Here is a 21,436-nt window from a genome sequence, read left to right on the forward strand (position 1 = left end):
TTCAAAAGTGGCAGAATGCTCCTGCCTGACCTAATGTAGAAGTTCTCGAGAAATCGCGTGGTGGCCACTGGGGCACAATGAGATGCAGAGAAAGGACAAGAGAGTGTATATGGAGGCCAATCACAGAGCAGCACGCAGAAGACCACGCGGAAAGATGTCCAACTTGCCAATAGCACAGAAGGCCAAGAACAAATCACCAGCTTCTAATTCCACTGCCGGCTAGCCCATGAGATACAGTGGGCATTGATTTCGCCATGTTGGAAGCGAAAAAGCACGTCGTACTTTCCGACTACTCCGGATTCTGCAATGTAGAAGAGCTGAAAAGGACAACCACTAAAATATCAATCGAGTATTGAAGGCAATTCGGTCTCCCGAGAACAATAGACAGACAACAAGCTCGCACTTCACGTCTGCGGAGTTCAAACAACTTTTAGGTTGTTGGGGAGCCGCACACAGACCGTCAAACCCCTACTATGCGTAGAATAACTGTATAACGGAGAGGGATGTGCAGGCAGCAAAGTAGCGTTTGATGAAGTCATCCAGTGAAGATGAAGCCCTGCTTGCCGATAGGGCTGCACCAGGCGTCAAAGGGTTTTCTACACGAGTGTTTTGGGGCCATCGCCTGCACAGGACGGTACCAACCACACCAAGATTTCCACGAAAAGGAATGATAGCGCCTTTAGCCAACAGAAACAAGAGCGCAGAGTGCGCGCACAAAGGACATATGACACCAGACACGGAATAGTCCACGTATCGCGCCTGGTTCAGCTGAATGTACAGATACATTGAACTGGAGCTACGTCACATGGCGTAGTAAGACAGCCAGAACCGCAACCGAGGGCCTATGCAGTCGTCATTATCATAATGAGCCTATTTTGATGTCCACTGCAGGATGAAGGCCTCGCAGAGCGATCTTCAATCATCCCTGCCTTGCGCTAGCTGATTCCAAGTTGCTCCTTCAACTTTCCTAATCTCATCACCCCAGTTAATTTTCTGCCGTTCACGACTGCGCTTCTTTTCCCTTGGTAACCGTTCTGTAACTGGAATGGCCCACCGAATATCTACCGTACGCATTAGATGGCCTGCCCAGGTCCATCTTTTCTCTGTTAATGCCCAACAGAATATCGGCTGACCCCCGTTTGCTCTCTGATCCACACCGCTATCTACCTGTCTCCTAACGTTACGCCTAATATTTTTCTTTCTTTCGCCCTTTGTGTAATCTTCAACTTGACCTCGAGCTTCATTGTTGACTCTAGACAGACTCTAGAGGGTGACTGGCGATCATGAGTCCCTGTTTCCTTGCCAGGCTGTTAATAATAACATCACATTTGTCTTCTGCGTATTGATGTTCAACCCAACTCTTTCACTTTCTCGGTGAAGGGCCGCAATCATTTGTTGCAATTCATCTGCAGTGTTGCTGAGCAAGTCAATGTCATTTGCAAACCAAAGGTTGCTGAGATAGGTAGCGTGGCTGCTCTGGTACTGCGGAGGTCATTATGGAATTGTTCTGCGGCTTTTACTATATGATCGACATTACTGATGACATACCCTGCTTATCTTTCACTGCATACATATTGATTTTGCATTGTCCTATGCCAAGTTTCCCTCTCACTGATTTCTTAGTGCGGCCGTATTTTATAAAATACGGCCGCACTATAAGAAATCAGTGAGAGGGAAATCAGTGAGAGGGAAATCAGTGAGAGGGAAAAAAATTTAGGAAACAGTATACTGTTTCCTAAATTTTTACTAGTTATAATTTCGAATGACCCTTACTTTCTTGTTGTTGATGAGTTTTGACAGTTGAGCGAATTCTACCTGTTCTCTTCAGTTAGACATTTCCATGCCTTTGTAGTACAAACGGACGAAGGACCAACAAGACGTACGGCGAGACACCTGCAGCTTCTGCCGAACTTGATCATCACAAGGAGTGGACGCATTTGCAGGAGAGGAGGACGCCTGTAACTGTGAACCCTAACCTCTTAAGAAAGGGAGGTAGTGTGAGCGTCACCGAGCGCAGAACGCTAAGCGGCAAGCAAGCCAAGCGCAATGCCGAGAAGACCCCGCCTTCCCTGAAACGGCCAGCAGAGGCGCACCACCTTGCGCCTTCGCACTGACAAGCCAGCCTAACAATGTACCAACTGAGTGCGTTCATTACTCGTTACAGGCACCGACTACTACAGACAACTTTGTCGCTGCGGTCAGACAATTAACAAGGCGCACCGAAAATGGGAACAAATCTAGGCGTGTCACTATATATGTGACTGCCGCTTCGGCTTCTACCAACTTATTACTGATCATATACACATGAAAACCAGCGATTTGAATATATATATATATATATATATATATATATATATATATATATATGTATACACGTGTTTATAAATGAGTCCGTCACCTTGTCCGCAATTGAAAGGGACGTCTCAAACGAAGTCACTCCTTCGAATCCACGGACAGAGTAGTTTGCAAAGTTGCAGCAGCCGTCCGCAAAGTACTTAAAGCGGGCGCCCATTGGATCGTGTTTGTACACACCTCGCCAGCACTCCTGCGAAAGAAATGAGGGCATTAGGATAAGTTTTAGGCTGTGAATAAACACGCGTGCCGTCAGTTTTGGTATAAGTATACCACTGTTTGTATTGCCATCTTTAGTTGCTGGGTGGTTTAGTCGTTTTTTTAACAGATGAACGCACTTGTGACGACCGTTTCTGTCTAGGAAGGTTTTAAACTGTACTCCCGCTTATTTTATTGCGCACCCTTTATGAATATTTTTAGTCAAAAGGATCTACTTAAATACGAGTGTATTGGCCATCAACAATTGCTACGTTGGTCCCGGACATTCTCTTAGTATGATGAGGGAGCGCGGTGAACCACGAGAAGCAACGAAATTCCAAGGACGCAACATTCCTTTATTTTTTTGGGCATCATTGATGTCACTAACTGATCAGCGCTACGTATAGGTCATATTATTCTAAGAAACTATGGCGCCTGGTAAAGGCCGTGTACAAGAGAAGTTGTAACATCATTTAGCACGAACGCAATATGGCATTAAGGTGGCTGACTGGGCTAGTTGGTTATTGATACCGGTAATATACATAGCCAGAGCAATCTCAGGGACGAATAGCAGACGCGGACAAGTGTTATTGATACCGGTAATACACAGCGCGATAGCAAACACGGGGACGAATAGCAGACGCGGACAAGCGCTTGTCCGTGTCTGCTATTCGTCCCCGTGTTTGCTCTCGCGCTGTGTGTTATCAACATGGCAGCTGTGCAAGAGGAAATTATGAACGTGAAGTAGGCACAGACAGCGTGCTGTGAACATCGAAAACTCATTTCACGCGTGTGTTTCTTTTTTCAATCTTCCTTGCTCGGGTGGTTGCTTCAATTGATCAGACAGTCTAGCGACATCATGATACAGGTTGTACATCCAAGCATTTCGTGTCGATTGGCCTAGTGCGACACTTCCTCGTCAGAACTCCAACAATGTGTTATCTGCAATTATGCTGTTACAATCGTAAGACAAATTCTGATGGCGAATTTCGTTTACGCATCTGAAAGCATGAGCTTACTCATTTCACCTGCGGTCATAGGTACGTTAACATAATGAGCCATTGAACATCTTAAGAGAAATCGGTCGGAAGCGCTTGCGTTTATCGCCCTATTCAGTAACAGAAAGATTTAGCATAATGTAAGGTGCTTGCGTTAGCATTAGCGAGCGACGTAGCGCAAACGCTATCGTATCCTTCCGACCACTGCACAACGTTGTCTTTTAGAATAGCTAACGCAGACAGCTCCAACCCCACCTAGATGTAAAAGTCCACTAAAGAAAATAAAACGAAATGCACATCAAATGTGAATCGAATCCAATCATCATCATCAGCCTATATTTATGTCCACTGCAGGACGAAGGCCTCTCCCTGTGATCTCTAATTACCCCTGTCTTGCCCTAGCTGATTCCAACTTGCGCCTGCAAATTTCCTAACTTCATCACCCCACCTAGTTTTCTGCCATCCTCGACTACGCTTCCCTTCTCTTGGTATCCATTCTGTAACTCTAATGGTTGACCGGTTATGCATCCTACGCTTTACATGGCCTGTCCAGCTCCATTTTTTCCGCTTAATGTGAACTAGAATATCGGCTATCCCCTTTTCCTCTCTGATCCACACCGCTAACTTCCTGTCTCGTAAGATTAGGCCTAACATTTTTCGTTCCGTCGCTCTTTGTGCGGTCCTGAACTTGTTCTCGAGTTTCTTTGTTAACCACCAATTTTCTGCCCATAACTTAGCACCGGCAGAATGCAATGATTGTGCACTTTTTTTTTCAACAACAGGTAAGAGGTTGTCTGGCGATCCTGAATTCTTGTTCCCTGTCCAGGCTATTGAACATTATGTTTGCCTTCTACATATTAATCTTCAACCACACTTTTACACTTTCTCGGTTAAGGTCCTCAATCAGTTGCTGTAATTCGTCCCCATTGTTGCTGAATAGGACAATGTCATCTGCAAACCCGAGGTTGCTGAGATATTCACAATTGATTCTCACTCCTAAGCCTTCCCAGTCTAAGAGCTTGAATACTTCTGCGCACACAGTGAATAGCATTGGAGAGGTTTTGTCTCTTTTCATGACCCCTTTCTTGATAGGTATCTTTGTACTTTTCTTGTGGAGAACGAAGACAAATGTGCAATCTTTTTAGATATTTGACCAGATATTCACGTATGCCTCCTGTACTCATTGATTACGCAATGCTTCTATGACTGCTGGTGTCTCTGGTGTCTCTACTGAATCAAATGCCTATCATAATCTATGAAAGCCATATAGAGGGGTTGATTGCACTCCGAAGATTTCTCTATTACTTGATTGATGCCATGGATCAGATCCAGCTTTATCTCCATGGTGACGTCACGGCCAAGCTGCGCCTCACCATTTGCCAGGCCGTGGCTGGTCGAAACCTGCAAAGCCGCCGCCAGAGGCGCCGGCTGCAGTCACGGTTACCGCGCGCCTTCAGCGTGAACGCGGGGAAACGAGGACAGCGTCGGCAGCAGCTCTGCGCGTTGCCTCGTTGGTGCTGCTACAATTTTTTTTCTCTCGTTACTCTTTCTCTCTCCCGAGCATAGCGCGTGCCGCACGCATGCTCTCCATCCCTCTCCTTAACGTCCCATGTGAAGGCAACATGTGCACGGCACGTAGAGGAGGCGAAGCACACGCCACTTCGCGAGATGGTTGCATGGCAACGCGCGGTGACGACATCGTTCAGCGATGTTTTCGTACACGCGTTACTGACTGGCCGTCGGCTTAAACAGCTCCGCTGTTAAAAAGTACCATTATCAGCACTGGCTAGAGCGTCGTCGTCTTATTCCGCAGCTGGCTGGTTGGCGCCCCTCGGTTAGCGCTCGTGCCATTGGATACCGTTGGATGCCTACGCGCTGATCGCAACCGCAGACCGACCGGCATGTACAACAATCTCGGCTCCATGTGCGTGGTGGTTTGGCTCCCCGTGTGTGGCGATTTCCCGCCAGTTGTGCATTAGAACAGGTGTGAAAAGGAATGACTAACCTGACGGATTGGTCATGACATCAATAACATCAATGCTCGTCAGTTACGTCACGATTAACCATAAGAAAATCACATGTGGCGCATATGCGGGTATCAGTCAGACATATGCGGGTATGAGCCAGGGACAAGAAAGAAAGCAAGAAGGAAGGAAGGAAAGAAATAAAGAAAGAGATAAAGAAGGAAGGTAAGGAAGAAATCACGTCTGGCTCATACTCGCGTTGAATATGTGGCTATGAGCCGCCGAGAGCAGGAGTATGAGAGATTTCACAGGAGCCTGACGCTGCCGTGCAGTGTGCCCTGACTACGAAAGCTGTGGCTCATACCTTAGTCTGTGATGATGGGGAGGACTTGGCGCAGCAAACGCACTACTTGGATATCGCGCCGGGCGAAAACAGGGCGTGAACATGACGAAGACGCTCAACACAATGAACAACGATAATATATAAATTTACTATAGCAATATTCTCTACAGCAGACCCATCAGAGTCGCAGCATCGCTGGGTTCAATCTTCACAGTAGTGGAAGGGCTGAATTTTAACAGCAAAGCTGCTTAGGCCCATTTGGGAGTGTGCGCAGGAAAACCTCGACGAGGGATGACGTCACCATGTCGCCTAGCAACGCGGTGCCCAGCTGCGCCGAGCTTCGCAACAGCTCCGGAGGCGGAGCTAAGCCGTGACGCCATCGCGCGCGCCGCCTCACCCCAGCTTTGCCGAGCCATGCTGTAATCACGCCGAACTCTCGCATAACCTCGCCAGAGCTGCGGAGGCGGAGCTATGACGTCACTGCGCCGATCCTCATAATGGGTTCGCGTCGCCGCGCGACAGAATGCCCTGCATCGCCGTGCCGAGCGCATCGCCGTGAAGATGAGGCGACGGAAGAAGTGCGTTACTCCCGATGAGGAGGAAGCGCGGCACGAAAATCGTCATGCCGCTGCTCGAGAGGGGATCAGAAGACTTTGGGCCAAGCCCGAATATCGCGCCGGTGAAGCGGCGGCGAAACGTCAGCGATTTGCAGAAGATCCAGAGTTGCGAGCCGGTGAAACCGAGCAAAAGCGTGTGTGCAACCAGAAGAATCGACAAAACGACCCGGGCCTGCGAATCATGGAGAACTTTCAGCCGCAAGTTCGTAAATTCATGGAAGGCTACGTAGGATTTTGGTGTATGTGAGTCCGAGCAAGCTTGACTAAGTAGATTTTTGGTGAATATGACTCGGTGCAAGCTTGCCTGAGTAGAATCTTTGTGAATATTAGTCGACGTTGCGACCGACCGGTTGGTCGCAGCCGAAAATGGCAGAATCGGCCCTGCGACTGCGATTTTCGTCGCATGCGACGGAAATCGCACTTCCAGTGCGACGGAAATCGCACCATGTGAAACGGCCTTGACACGCGTCTTTCGCCCGGTGAATTGCCGCTTCAATGGAGACGGTCCGGAATGCCAAGCGCGCGAAGCTAGCGCTGGAGACTGAGAAGGAGCTAGCCGTTCGGGCGTCGGAGACTGTGGAAGAGCTAGCCGTTCGGCTCGAAAATTGCTTTGACTTGTCGGCTTATAACTTATACCTGGCTTATATCGCTGAGTGTATACCTAAGTATAATCGTCATCATCATCAGCCTATATTTATGTCCACTGCAGGATGAAGGCCTCTCCCTGCGATCACCAACTACCCCTGTCTTGCGCTAGCGTGTTCCAACTTGCGCCTGCGAATTTCCTAAATTCATCATCCCACCTGGGTTTCTGCCGTCCTCGACTGCGCTTCCCTTCCCTTGGTATCCATTCTGTAACCCTAATGGTCCACCGGTTATCCATCCTACGCATTACATGGCGTGCCCAGCTCCATTTCTTCCGCTTAATGTTATCTATAAATCTGCTATCCCCGTTTGTTCTCTGATCCACATCGCTCTATTCCTGTCTCTTAATGTTACTCCTAAGATTTTTCGTTCCGTTGCTCTTTGTGCGGTCCTTAACTTGTTCCCGAGCTTCTTTGTTAACCTCCAAGTTTCTGCCCCCTATGTTAGCTCCGGTTGAATGCACTGATTGTACACTTTTCTTTTCAACCACAGTGGTAAGCTCCCAGTCAGGATTTGGCAATGCCTGCCGTATGCAGTCCAACCCAATTTTATTCTTCTGTAAATTTCTTTCTCATGATCAGGGTTCCCTGTGAGTAGTTGACCTAGATAAGCGTACTCCTTTAGAGATTCTAGAGGCTGACTGGCGATTTTGAATTCTTGTTCCCTTGCCAGGCTATTGAACATTATCTTTGTCTTCTCCATATTCATAACGAGGGCTAGAATCCGGCAACATTGATGCCTTCAGGCAGCATATGTGGGTTTATTGACCAGTTGTCCTCACCCAAAACGATCACGTGCTCGTGACGCGTGCGGCAGAAAGGATGTAATCCGCCCTATGGTTTGTGAGTGGTGGCGCTGGCTAACACTCCCAGGGTTAGTTGTAGTTGTAAAAGCATGAGTACCCCAGAAAGTGGATGGGAAAACGGCTCCGCGGTAGTTAAATGGTGAGAGCATCGCACGCGTAATGCGAAGACGTGAGTTCGTTACCCACCTGCGGACAGTTGTTTTTTATCCGTTCTCATTTCCAATAATTTATCATTTATTTAATTCAATTAGTATGTACAAGTAATTTCCCCTATGTTGTCCTTGGTGTCATTCTTTGTTGGGTTCTTATGATTAATAAAAATCGGGCCCCTCGGTTCCCTTTTTTCTCGTTCATACCATCCATAATGTGATTTTGATGCTTCTTTTATGGTTCTTCTTTTGAAAACCAGCGCTGAGCTGTATACCTGATTTCAAAGAAGACATTATAATTAATTTATGGGGTTTTACGAGCCAAATACACGATCTGATAATAAGGTACGCCGTAGTGGGGGACTCCAGATAATTTCGACCACCTGGGGTTCTTTAACGTGCACATAAATCTATGTACACGGGTGTTTTCGCATTTCGCCCCCATCGAAATGTGGCCGCCGTGGCAGGGATTCGATCGCGCGACCTCGTGCTTGGCAGCCCAACACCACAGCCACTATGTAACCACGGCGGGTCCCAAAGGAGATATGCTGTTTGTATTCAATTTTTAGCTTGGCGTTTTTCGCTTACGCCGACAAGAACATTTCTTTGGCTGGTAGAGGTATACAGCTTCGCTGCAAAAACTCCTATCAATGAGAGCTTTTTTACAAATGCACACACTGTAACTAAATAGTAACACACACAAAACAAACACCGAGCTTCCTTCTTTCTAGCATACTGGAGCCATGCATGAACAACTTCTTGGAGGTTACATCAGCATGAAGTAATTTACATGGGTCATTCGACTTGATGTCGCAGCTTGGGAAATACCTGTGCGTTGTGATCAGCACTGGCCATTATCTTTTTTGTTCGACTCACCGTCTCGAATTTCCTTAAAGAGTGGCCATCGCTGCGTACGTTGTCTAACGGTTGACGAGGGCCAGTCTGGCGAACAGCTGAAAGCGCAGTGTTGCGGTAGATGTCCATTCTGAGGCTTAATGTCAGGGCGAACCGGTTCAACGGTTCCTTCACGCTAGCGATTAGTATCAGCGCGTCCTCCTGCGAAAAGAAATTAAGACAGACTGCTTCTAGCCCCTCAGCAGGTGGGAAGAAAACAAGAAAGAAGCAAATAATTCACCGAATCGTCTGAAACGTCCAATAAAGCAGTCAGGAGCACCCTATATAGAATTAGGTTGGTACCATAATATAAATGATAAATAAATAAAAATTAAATATTATAAGACCGAGACCGACCGAGCTGTCAAGCGCTTTTATTCCAAAAAGGAAACGCCCCAGCTCATGCGCGAAGAAGTAGAAGAACAGGGAAGGTGATGATGGCTATGTACAAATGAAAAGGACGAAGTACGTTAATAGTGCTTGCACTAACTTCCCCCCGTCATGGAAGCGGCCAGCCTGGCCGCAGATTAGAGATTATCTAAACGGGGAGTGAAGGGCTTCATCCGCGAGACGTGAACAATTTCGGCATTCCGGCGGCGCCGGTCAGTGACGGAGTATACTGGGCGCACGAGATAGTTCACTGCAGATGTTTGCTGCACAACGGTGTATGGGCCAATATAGCGTTGAAGGAAGCGCTTTTTATTCCAAAAAGGAAACGCCCCAGCTCATGCGCGAAGAAGTACAAGGAAAGGGAAGGTGATGATGGCTATGTACAAATGAAAAGGACGAAGTACGTTAATAGTGCTTACAATATGTAAAATTAGGTAGGTACCATTGCGTCCAATGTCAGCTGCATCGCACGAGCCGCGGCTAGAGCGCCCCCTCGCGAGAAAAGAGTGGAGAGGAGTTCGCCATTCCAGCAATGCTCACACCCTCCTCGTCAGTCAGGGTAGTGGTGCGCCATGACGAATCACGCTGCGCTAAGGACGTCCGCGTTGCCCGGTGGGCAAGTGTACGGTCGCTCGGCGAAGACGGCAGACTACTAAAAGCGGGTATGGAAATAGATGCCTTGCACTGACCTTAGTCGTAACCGCCATGCTGGTGCACCGGCACGGTGATAAGGTATCAATGGCTGGGATAGCGAACTACAATACGCTTTTAATAGCGGGACTGTTTAAGCCGGAGGTTGCCCTGTACAGCGAAGAAGAAAAACAGCGCCTGGCGATGCATCACCGTGTGTTGCCTAGCAACCACTGGGCACAGCTGCTCCTCGCTTCGCCGCCGCTCCACACTGCCGCGCCAAGCTGCTACGACCGCGCACCTGCTCCGTGAAGCCATGACGTCACTTTGCGTCGCCTAGCAACCACATGTGCCTCGCTTCGCCTAGACATGTCAACGCTTCGCCAGGCCGCGTCTTGAAGCGCGTTGTGCTGCCAAGCGAGCATCTGCGCATCGGCGGCGACCCGATCGAGAATAGCGTGCGAAAGCAGCAGCCGAGAAGAGGCGTCGTGGAGTCGAAGATCCTGAGTTTGGAGAAAGAGAACGCGAAAGTATGCGTTTCAGTATCCAGCGTCGTCGGGTTAGTGACCCTGGCTGTTGTTTGGTCGATCACAAGCTCCGCTGTTTGCTCCAGCCTTGCACCACTAGTGCAAGCTGCGGTATTTTTTTTTTCTCGAGAGCGTCGCTGTGGTCACGGTTCGTGCTTTGCTGCTTATATAGACCACGAAAGTACATCCGACATACAGTCGAAAGCTTGATGACAGTAAACGCGGGAACATGCGGCGCTCGGTACAAGCAGAGCGCCGGTACAAACTGGCGCACTCTCGTAGTTTGTAAACAAACTACGAGAGTGCCATCACGTCGTCACTTCGCAGTTTTCATAGCAACATCGTCATTGTGTCGTCCTCATTGTCGTCGTGGTCTTTGTATCGCCGTCATTCAAGTGTCGCCTTCCGATCGTCATCATGCTCACTTGACACCGTTGCCGTCAATCCATCGTCATCGTGCGATCGTTGCCATTGTGTTGCGTGCGCATTCCACAACCACTTGCAAACTGATGAAATCATATTCCGGGGCACTCACCGTGCCCACTGACATAATGGCACACAACAGGTAACTATTACTGCAGCACGCGCTAACGACCACGGCTGCTCTAATGGACACACTATGATCCTCGGAGCCACATACCTGCCTTAAAGGGACACTAAAGAGAAACCAAAAGTTCAGCTTTAATGGTAGATTATCCTTTCACGATCACAGACATGCCATTCTTACTGAGAACAGAGGTATAATAAGCGAGAAAATAGCGAAAAACTGAAGGATAGGTGCTGACGCCCCTTCGAATTTCCCGCACTACACGGTCGTGAGGTCGGAGATCACAAACGCAGATTTATCGCTGTTAATAAAACGCAAAATGAAATAGACCTTAAACGTACATAAACAGCTTTGCCAACTTTTTAAGCCGTTTCAAGCAGGGACATACCAAGTTTAGCGCAAAATGAAATAAGTAATAAGAAAAAATGGCGTGGCGCTACATGCGGTTGTGATAGTTTCGTAGTTTCGTTTTTGCTCCATGCATCATCGCGCGCGCCTGTTCCGCTCTACAGTGTTGCAGTGTTTGGTTGCGTGTGGCGTGGCTCGGAAAACGTTGACTTTACGGGAAACAGCCAGAAAATGCCTCGTGTGTGTAGTGTTGAGGGCTGTATAAACGGCGCAAGGTGCTTGCTCAGTGGCAGCGGCAGTGTTGACCCGACTGTGTCCTTTCATGTGGTGCCGTGCGATGAGCCCCGGCGTTCGCAATGGCTCAGTGCTCTGCCGACGATCAAACGGCAAAAGAGCCAGAGAAACCGATGGTGTGCTCTCTGCATTTCTCGCCCTTGGATTATGAATATAATCCTGCTCTCGGAAAGTATCTTGGTGTGCCCCAGAGGCCAGTCCTTTCTCGAGCAGCTGTCCCATCAATGTCGCCTTCATCAAATCCCCTACTGATGCCCCTGCTGCAGCAAACTGGCGGCTCGGTGAGTGCGGAATGTCATTAAAAAATGTCACAGTTTCGCCCTAAGGGCGAAGCAATGAATGCGATAGCAACACAGCAATGTCATACGAAGTAAGGTGAGCGGCCTTGGTAGCAATATGAATTGTAGTAAACATGAGCTGATTAAGTAAGCAGGTGTGCTGCGGCGTAAGTAGACCGACATGAAGAGAGACTCGATGACCACGAGAAGGCGCGTGTGAAATGGTGGTGTTGATGAGAAGCGCTGCCCGTGGGCAGCGCGTGCGAAGGGACACACCTGTAGTGCTGCACTGCCGATCTGCATTGCATGTGTAGCGTGCGTTGGAAAATGTGGCCCGACTATTACTAACTGAATGAACAAGCGTGGTGTGAGCACGCACAAACAACATGAATAGATCACACTGAATGACTGCAGACAACGACTGTCAAAACGCTGGCAGCGCCACGTACCTTCGCTGCGCGGGCGAAGGTACGTGCGGTCTATCAACGGAAACTGAGCGGTATAAAGGTCAGAGCCGTGTGGAGATAAGAGACGGTGCGGTCTAACGAACGACGAGCGCGGTTGTTGGAAGCGTAGAAGTGCGCCCCCCCCCCCCCCCCCCCCCCCACATGCTCCCTCCGGCGCTGGCTTCCCGCTTCGTGGCTTGCGCGTGGGAGAGATAAGAGACTGTGCGGACGAGCGCGGTTGTTGGCAGAAGAGTGCCCCCCCCCCCCCCTGCTCCCTCCGGCGCTGGCTTTCCGCTTCCTTGCTTGCGCGTGGGAGATTGAGTGCGTTCGCTCTCCGTGATAGCGCGCGTCCCCCCAGGCTTCCGCTGGGGCATACGGCGCGCGGCGAAGATTTTATCTATACGGAACGTCACGGCGACGACGACGACGACGCCGACGGCAGAAATCCGGTTGAAGTGTCCATATAATTGCTATCGCAATAAAAAAACACGAAAAAAGCATACCGAGTACGCGCGCAACTTTCTACGTTTGTTCTGGTGGGGAACATCGTCGACGGGCGGACAGGCCGCCTCGCTTTACGTCGGCGCGGCCGGCTGCTCGCCGTTATCGTACGCCGAAACACCTACCGCGCGAGCACGCAGGATAATTTCGTGCTCCGTTTCACTGAAGTCGCTCAAATGCAGTCCTGCTTCCCTGGTGACCTCTTCCTTGCAAGCTTCAAAGTCAGCAACGGTATCCATCGCGCCCACAGAACAACAAGCAAAAGTCGCTGCGAACACAAACGCAGCGGCCAAGCCGCCTATGATGGCGCGAGCACCTCGGCCGTTTACGCAAGCGGTGACGTATCATGGCGCCCTCTGATTCGCTGAGACCAATGAAATCCGTGACGACACTGCCTCGGCGCCGAATCTGGGATGAGAGAATTTGAGGAAGCGATATTTGGTCTTTATTTACGAATTTCTCTGGTAATTACTCGTTTGTTTGCACCCAACAAAAACTGCATGCATTCCTGAAGGTGCCTCTTTTATTCCAGCTGAACTTCCTGTTTCTCTTTAGTGTCCCTTTAAAAGAGCAGTCGAAAGAATGCGGGGCCATAGCCCGCGGACATTCTCTTTAAATAGCTTCTCTTCTGTCAGTGGCCAGGTGCCCGTGCTGCAAACTCCGCTGTAGCGTCGCTATTCGTCGCTAGGTCAAGCTACAGGTGGCAGCACCATCGCCGCGTTAGTGTCGATAGGCGGTTGGCATGACGCATTTAAATGTACGCGGTGGCGCTGTGTTGAAAAATATTTGGCCTGATTTCTTGGAATGAAACGGCTGTATCTTACTGCGAATGCTTAATCACTTAAACGGCTGCAATTAACTGACTATATATTGCTTTCAAATGTCGCGCGGGCCGAGTGGGAAGGAGATGAGAATGTGCGCACAAAGGGTAACGTATTTTCGCCGTTGCGTCTTCCTGGGCTGATTTCAACATTTGCGGGCGGCTCTCCGTATTAGAAACGTCCGGGCTTTCGCAGGGGCATTGGTGGCGCGTCGCAAATTGTTCTCCACACAGGCCAGCTGTAATAATAGCTGGGAGAAGGCAATCGAAATATTCGGAGCTCTACATGCACTCGCAGCGGAGTAGGAATGATGGGCAAACGGAGGGTTTGCACACGTAAAGGGCAAGAACCGTCGGAAAAAGCGACGACGGCAAACGGAAGCATGTAGTTCCGACGGCGGCGCGCACAAGTGGCCTGTGTCGTAAACAAAACAACAAAACAGATGATTTCGCGGCAGAGAACACGACACAGGAACCAGAGCGGCTGAGAAAGGTGCGATGTCGATGTTAAAGGTGGAAACAACTTTAGGAGAATGGTTGTCGTCAGGGTCAAAGCACGGCACTGATAACGTAAGCTCGGCAGAGGCGCAGTCGACAATAGCTAGAAGGACAGATATGAAATTTCATCCAAGAATGAGGTCGTGCGAGGAACGAGATAAGACGACAAATTAGGCAACATACATAACGCTTTCAATGCCGACCCGAGCTGTGCATGATGCTGAAGGCTGAATGCGATGCGAGGTTGCCGTACTGTGTTCAAATTGCGGCAATGCTTCTCACTAATAATGAAAACGACGACTACAGTGTCGAAACAGTGCGTGTATGGTGACCCCATCAACGGACAGTTCATTTTCGTTCGCAGGAGAAAGATGAGGTCTTAAAATGATCGACGTAAACGCAGTACTTGCCTCTGAAACTGCGACTGCTAAGGCTTGGATATAGTGCGACGTAGCGTGGGTGAGCGCGCGCTCGCACATGCTACGTCACGTTAAAGAGAACAACAGCGTCTATATACCGTTTCATCGAGGGCGCCGCCATTTTTGCGATCACAGCGTCGTCTATTGTCTGGCGCATTACGCCGCAATGCTAGTATGTGGGATCACGCTGGAACGTGCACTGACGACGTGCGTTGACGACGAGTTGCAAGTTTTCGCGTCTGCCTGAGAGGTCTCAACACGTTTTTGTGACTGGGAAAGTTCTTAGCGTGTCGTTACTAAGCGTTACGCTTCGATATAGCGGCAATATAAACGGTACCAGGCCCTAATCGCTGGCACAGCTCTACTCGCGATCGAAATAGGTGGCGAGAAATGTCTGAACATTGTCGACACGTAACATACGAGCAACGTGTTATCATTGCATGTCTAGCCTTGACTTTCTATTAAGGTAAACGCCAGACATACAGCTGATAGATTTATGAGGTTTATTAGGTGACAACAGTCGGAGGTGTCCCCGTGTGCCATGCCGTGTGCCACACCAGCGTGAACACCAATACCGGTAACTAGCGAAGCTCTCAGGAAACAAGTTCTTTAGCTTCACTGCTCTTAAATGTATCGCGGTACAATGTGCTAAATCTTGTTTACCTGGCACTCCGGCACACGTAATAAGAAATCTGTAAACTAACTCGACCGCGAGGGCCGTAATCACGGAGTACTCAATGAAACGACCTGGCGAAAGTGGCCGCAAATGTGCCCCGATCAACCAGACGCACGCGATGTGTTGAAGTAATAATCGCACTCGCAAGTCAGAGCGCTACCTGGGCAAGTGCATCTCACCGTCTCGGGAGAGCTGAGGAACGAACAGACGACTCGCTGCAACAGCAATTCTCTGATAATACAGCGCGCGATGTGCGACGTCAGCCAGACAGCTTGCCGGCGATATTCGGAAGCACAAGAAAGCGATGTCAACTAAGCGCGGCCGGCACACGGTAGGAGTGCTTTTGGTTACAAAACGAAAAGAATACACCTTCATGTTCTTCGTCGGCACGTGCTCTTTTCATAATACGCCCCCACCCCGCCAACTTCCACCAGAAATTTCGTTGCCAAGCATAACAATCTCAGAACACAATTAAACAGATAAACTTTAACGGGCGTGCACGAAGAAATAGTGATTGAATGTAGTGTTTTGTGGCGCAACGGCCAACTGTAGCAAAAAAAAATAATAAAACGCCAGGCCAGTGTTAATGTGTTCGAATTGGAGCTATGAATTACGAGTGGTGGATGTGACGTGGCTGTAAGGGGTCTAAAAAAAGCCGCTGTAAAGTGCGTAATATTTACATGTAATAAGATAACGGCAATGACTACTGAAGCGTACTATGAACATGAATGTATTTCGAAACAATGATACCGTATACAAAATATATTAGATGCAATAATTGGCACGAATCACGACTGCCTAAACAGAGCCCTTGAACCACAAGGGCGTGGAGGCATGTGCTATACTGAACTACTATCACAGCGGTATCCTCTGAAGGGAGGATTCACTACGAATTTATTGGACTTATAACATGTAGGACAACATCGTTCAAGAAATCGACGACTGCTTTGGCATTAAAGAGCCGTTCTTCACCAAGAAACATAATGCGATGAAGAGGAACATGATATCGGTATGCTTGAGCTAAATGTTTCTTCCTCTCTTTTTCGGATTTCTGACACTCTAGGAGGACGCGGAGGACGGTCAGCGTCTCGCCACATCTACCACAGGTTGCAGGCTCGTTACCAGTCAAAAGAAAATAGTGAGTACCATATGTATGCCCTGCTATATGACGACACAAGAGGACATCTGTTCTTCGTGTTTCGTAGTGGCGGGCCAGAAACCCAATTTTGGCTATGTCACGTGAAGCTTATTTCAACATCTCACAAGCATTACAGTGGCTTCGCAGTTTGTTTCTTAGGAAAGACTTCAGATCTGTAGCAGGGCCAGCAGCGGAAAGATTTATACCTGGGATGCTATTTATTTGGCGATTTCGTCAGCCAGCACATTACCCTCGATTGCTCTATGGCCAGGAACCCAACATATTACTACATGTCTATGAGATAAATAGGTGTTCCACAAGAGTGAGTAAAGCTCAATAAAAACAAGGGTTTTATGCTTTTGTAAAGATGTTAACTCTTTTACAAGACTTAAAGGTCCGTGAATATTTATTGCTTTCTCTAGTTTTAATTTTTTATTTATTTCACCATAGACAGTACTGCTTAGGCTTCTGCAGTGAAGATATTTATTAGGTGGTTCAGTACGCTAGATTTAGAAAAAGAGAGGCTAACAGCCACGTAACGCCACCACGTTGTCTTTGACTAACGTCACCACGTGTCTTTGACGCGTCGGTGTAGAATTCTGAGCACGAGTACTACGATTGAAGTTCGCGGAAATGCATTGTTATTTCGAGCTCGGGAGCGTGCTTTGTGAGCTTTACAAAGGATAGATCACATTCTATCACCTGCCACTCTCAAAGCGGTGACAGATTAGATGGAAGTATTAGGCGATGTTCGAGAAGTGGGGCACCCATCTCTTTGCTAAGTTCTCTCACACGCAGTGAGAAAGGCCGCCTCATAGAGCGCATTGATTACAAAAAAGCGCTGCACACGTCAAATCATTAACGGTTATAGAAAAAGGATGTTCCTGATTAGAATGCACTTTTAGAAAATAGGTGAAGCTAATGTATGTTCTCTGCAGATGGAGTGACTACTCATTTGATTCTACGTATAAACTTTCCACAGGGCTTGTTCTGATTGCACCAGTGGCCAGGCGGATACCTAAATGGTGGACGGGATCTAGCATACTTAGCGCGCTCGGGGTGACAGAGTGATATACCATGGCACCAGGGTCCAATGGTGACCGAATGAAGCTCTTGTGAGTATTCATTAAACACTTCCTGTCGCTGCCCCAGGCTGTGTGAGATAAAATGTTGAGTAAGTTCATTGTTTTTGGGCATTTCACCTTGAGATATTTTATATGTCGAATGACAGTAGGCTTAGAGTTAAGTATAATAGTCAAGTATAATACCTAGGACCTTGTGCTCTTTGTTCACGGATATTTGTTGCGCATACACTTAGATACTGGGATCTGCAATGAGCTATTTGTTTCCTGTGAAAAGCACACAAGAACTTTTGTGGGGGTTCACTTTGAATGCGTTTTTGTCTGCCCACTTGGCCACTTTGTTCAACCCCTGTTGTACTTGTCTCTCACACACTGGAAGGTTGCAGGATTTGAAACATTGTATGTCGTCTACGTAGATGAAATAAAAAATATCTGGTGGTAATGAAACACGAAATGTGTTCATCTTCACGATAAACAGTGTGCAGCTGAGCACACCTCCATGGAGAACACCAGTTTTATTTTACAGCGTAACCTGTTATGGGCTCATCCCAACAGCCGTTTCGGTTCGCGATGGTGCCGCCGCCACCGCGTAACCGCTAACGCTGGAAATGCGTTAGCGGTTATCGGAAATGCGTTAGCGGCTATCGGTTAACGGGCCTGGAAATCCAGGCCTGCTGCGCGGGAGCCGGATACTTTACTACTGATCCAGGAAAGCGCTTGCTATCAGGCAGCAGAAAAATTCCCTATAAACGCGCCTTAGGTAGAGTGACCTGGAATATAGGGGTGTCCAAAGCGCCGGCTACGGCGAGGGCCTTTTTCTGGGAACTGCCGCGCCGCGCCGCTGCTGCTTTGGACGCGTGGGCATTTCACGCTCGCGGAGCGTTCGGAAAGCGAGGGTCGTCTGCTACGCGCTGTAGTTTCTTGCGTTCATTTTCCACGCAAAGCACCTAAAGTGTATATAACTTCAACATTCCGGTGCTGAATGGAGCTTACCCATCCTTGAGCGTTGTCTTGGTGCTTGGGCAGCAAGAGAATGCAAAAACTAACGTGTCAAAACTCATCAGCGCGGCCTAGCTCCGGTGCTAGAGCTCGGGAACGGTAATTCGATAACTGTGCGTGCGTAGAAACGCGCTAAATGAGCCCGCGCAAGGAAAGAACGTAAAAACGGTATTTGCATGGGTACACGGGCAATAGCGCCATGCTTGCAAGAATAAGAGTAACGAAAACGTAAATTACTCGCACAGTCAAGTGAAATGCTTACGTGGGCGCAGTGACCGCTTCGCTACCACTACGCGCTTTTCGCTCACGGTCAGTCGTGGTTTACAGCCATATGCTGATGTACTTACACGACAAGTTTTTAGCGTTGACAACAATATATTGTGAACAGAGCACAGTGAGATGCTGTAAGGGAAACAAGAGAAAGAGCAGAGACGGCCCTAACGCCGCATTATTGTTGGCTTATTTCGCTTCAGAGATAGCGTACACGAACAATTCTTGCTGTACGCTCTCTTCAATGCAAACTTCGCGCACGATGTACCTTAAGGCTCACCGTGAGCGAAGCTTGTTTCAAATTCAGACATTCGAAAGAAAAGCCATTCGAGCCAATAGGTAAACAAACATAAAATATAGGTAAACATATTAAAATGGGGGTGTTGGTCTTCAAGCAGGCTTGGAGGTGGCGTTGCAGAAGGCGATCCGAAAGGCAGGTCGGGTTTCTGGCGAGCGCGAGCTAGAGCGTCAACAACAACCACACTCATTGTCGTCTTCTTTTCCCAGACATCCCAGAATGACCGAAGCGCGGTCATTCGCCTTCAGTACAATTACCCCCCGCGGAATAAGGAGCCATCCTGGCAACCTAGGGGCAAGAAAACACAGGGGGATCGTAGCACTGCTTGAGTCGGGACACGTGGACAATTTCTTGGCCGCGACGACGATGGTCAGAAGACGGTTCTAACGGCTCGATGAGATAGTTCACCGGAGATGTTTGTTGAAGTGCACGATATGGACCCTGGTACTTGGAGACCAGCTTCGTTGAAAGGCCAGGTGTAGTGGACGGTACACGCAGCCAGACTAGCGAGCCAGGAGCATAGCACGTAGTCGTAGCGGAGGCATCGTGGTGTTGCTTCTGGCGCCACTCGTCTTGTGATGTGAATGAACGTGCAAGTTGGCGGCATTCTGCAGCGTATGTAGCTGTTTGAGATACAGTCGTGGACTCGGAGGCGTCGGGTCGGTATAAAAGCATAGTGTCCATGGTGCAAGAAGGTTCGCGTCCGTGAAGGAGAAGAAAGGGGAGAATCCAGTCGTGCTTTGAATGGCGGTGTTATAAGCGTACGTAACAAAAGGTAGCACTCGGTCCCAATTGGAGTGATCTGATGAGACGTACATAGCAAGCATGTCGCCCAGGGTTCGGTTTAAAACGTTCTGTAATCCCGTTCGTCTGTGGGTGATAGGCACTGGTGGTGCGGTGAACGACACGGCATTCACGAAGCAATGCTGCGATGACGTCGGAGAGGAACACACGACCACGGTCACTCAGCAACTCTCGAGGAGCTCCATGACGATGGACGAGATTGTGAAGAATGAAAGTGGCAACGTCTTTTGCTGTGGACGATGGAAGAGGTGAAGTTTCGGCATACCGTGTGAGGTGATCGACGGCAACGATTATCCAACGGTTACCGTCTGGTGTACTGGGAAGGGGACCGTAGATGTCGATGCCGACGCGGTCAAATGGTCGGGCGGGGCATGGTAGAGGTAATAAGGGGCCGGCGGCGTGTTGAGGAGGAGTCTTGCGTCGCTGACACGTGGAACATGACCGAACAAACTGTCGAACATAACGGTACATGCCACGCCAGTAGTACCGAAGCCTAATACGTGAATACGTGTTCAAGAAACCTGCGTGGCCACATTGTGGGTCGTCGTGGAAAGTGGAGCAGATTTCGGAGCGCAGGTGGCGGGGAATGACGAGGAGCCACTTACGGCCACCGGGGGTGTAATTGCGGTGGTACAGCACGTCTTCCCGAGTGGTGAAGTGCTCAGCCTGCCGACGCAACGTCCGAGAAGCGGGAGCAGAAGTCCGGCGAGACTGAAAGTCTAGAATGGAAGCCACCCAAGGGTCCTTGCGCTGCTCAGGTAGCATGTCAGAGATGGCAAGAGCGGTGGTATCGCAGGTGGTATTTGTGAAGCAGACAGGTCGGTAGGCAGGGGTGAACGGGAGAGGGCGTCTGCATCCGAATGTTTCCGACCAGAGCGATACACGGCGCGGATGTCGTATTCCTGGAGGCGCAATGCCCATCGAGCGAGCCGACCACTTGGATCTTTCAGTGACCACAACCAGCACAGGGCGTGGTGGTCGGTCACTACGTCAAATGGGCGCCCGTACATGTAAGGACGAAATTTCTCTATGGCCCAAATTATGGCAAGACATTCTTTTTCAGTCACCGAATAGTTGCCTTCGGCTTTCTTGAGAGTTCGACTTGCATAGGCAATGACGTACTCTTCAAACCCATCTTTCCGTTGAGCAAGAATAGCGCCTAAGCCGACACCGCTGGCGTCCGTGTGGATCTCAGTGGGTGCAGAGGGGTCGAAGTGTCGCAGTATAGGAGGCGACGTAAGGAGACGGCGCAATTGTTGAAAGCGTCGTCACAAGCAGGAGACCAAGCCGAAAGGTTATTACTGCCAGCGAGGAGCTTGGTCAAAGGGTTGATCATTGCGAAATTGCGAATAAAGCGTCGGAAATAAGAACATAGGCCGATAAAGCTGCGGAGATCTTTAATGGTACTTGGTTTGAGAAACGCTGAAACGGCTGTAAGTTTGGCAGGGTCGGGGAGAATACCGTCCTTCGAAACAACAGACCTAGAATCGTAAGCTTTCGAGCGGC

At 49.1% G+C, this 21,436-nt stretch overlaps 1 protein-coding gene across 1 annotated transcript in view; it reads right to left on the reverse strand.

Moving 5' to 3' along the window:
- Nucleotides 1-535: 535 nt before the first annotated feature.
- The window catches only part of LOC119449318 (sorting nexin-25-like), a 55,334-nt gene continuing 34,433 nt past the window's right edge, over nt 536-21,436 (reverse strand). Inside the window, exons 10-12 of the mRNA XM_049666724.1 lie at nt 4,854-4,949; nt 2,399-2,545; nt 536-622 (exon numbers count right to left, since the gene is read on the reverse strand). Of these exons, the coding sequence (XP_049522681.1) occupies nt 536-622; nt 2,399-2,545; nt 4,854-4,949 (330 nt within the window). The remainder of the gene's footprint in view (nt 623-2,398; nt 2,546-4,853; nt 4,950-21,436) is intronic.

The sequence above is a fragment of the Dermacentor silvarum genome, chromosome 4 (genome assembly GCF_013339745.2).
Source record: "Dermacentor silvarum isolate Dsil-2018 chromosome 4, BIME_Dsil_1.4, whole genome shotgun sequence".
In the NCBI taxonomy this organism is placed as follows: domain Eukaryota; kingdom Metazoa; phylum Arthropoda; class Arachnida; order Ixodida; family Ixodidae; genus Dermacentor; species Dermacentor silvarum.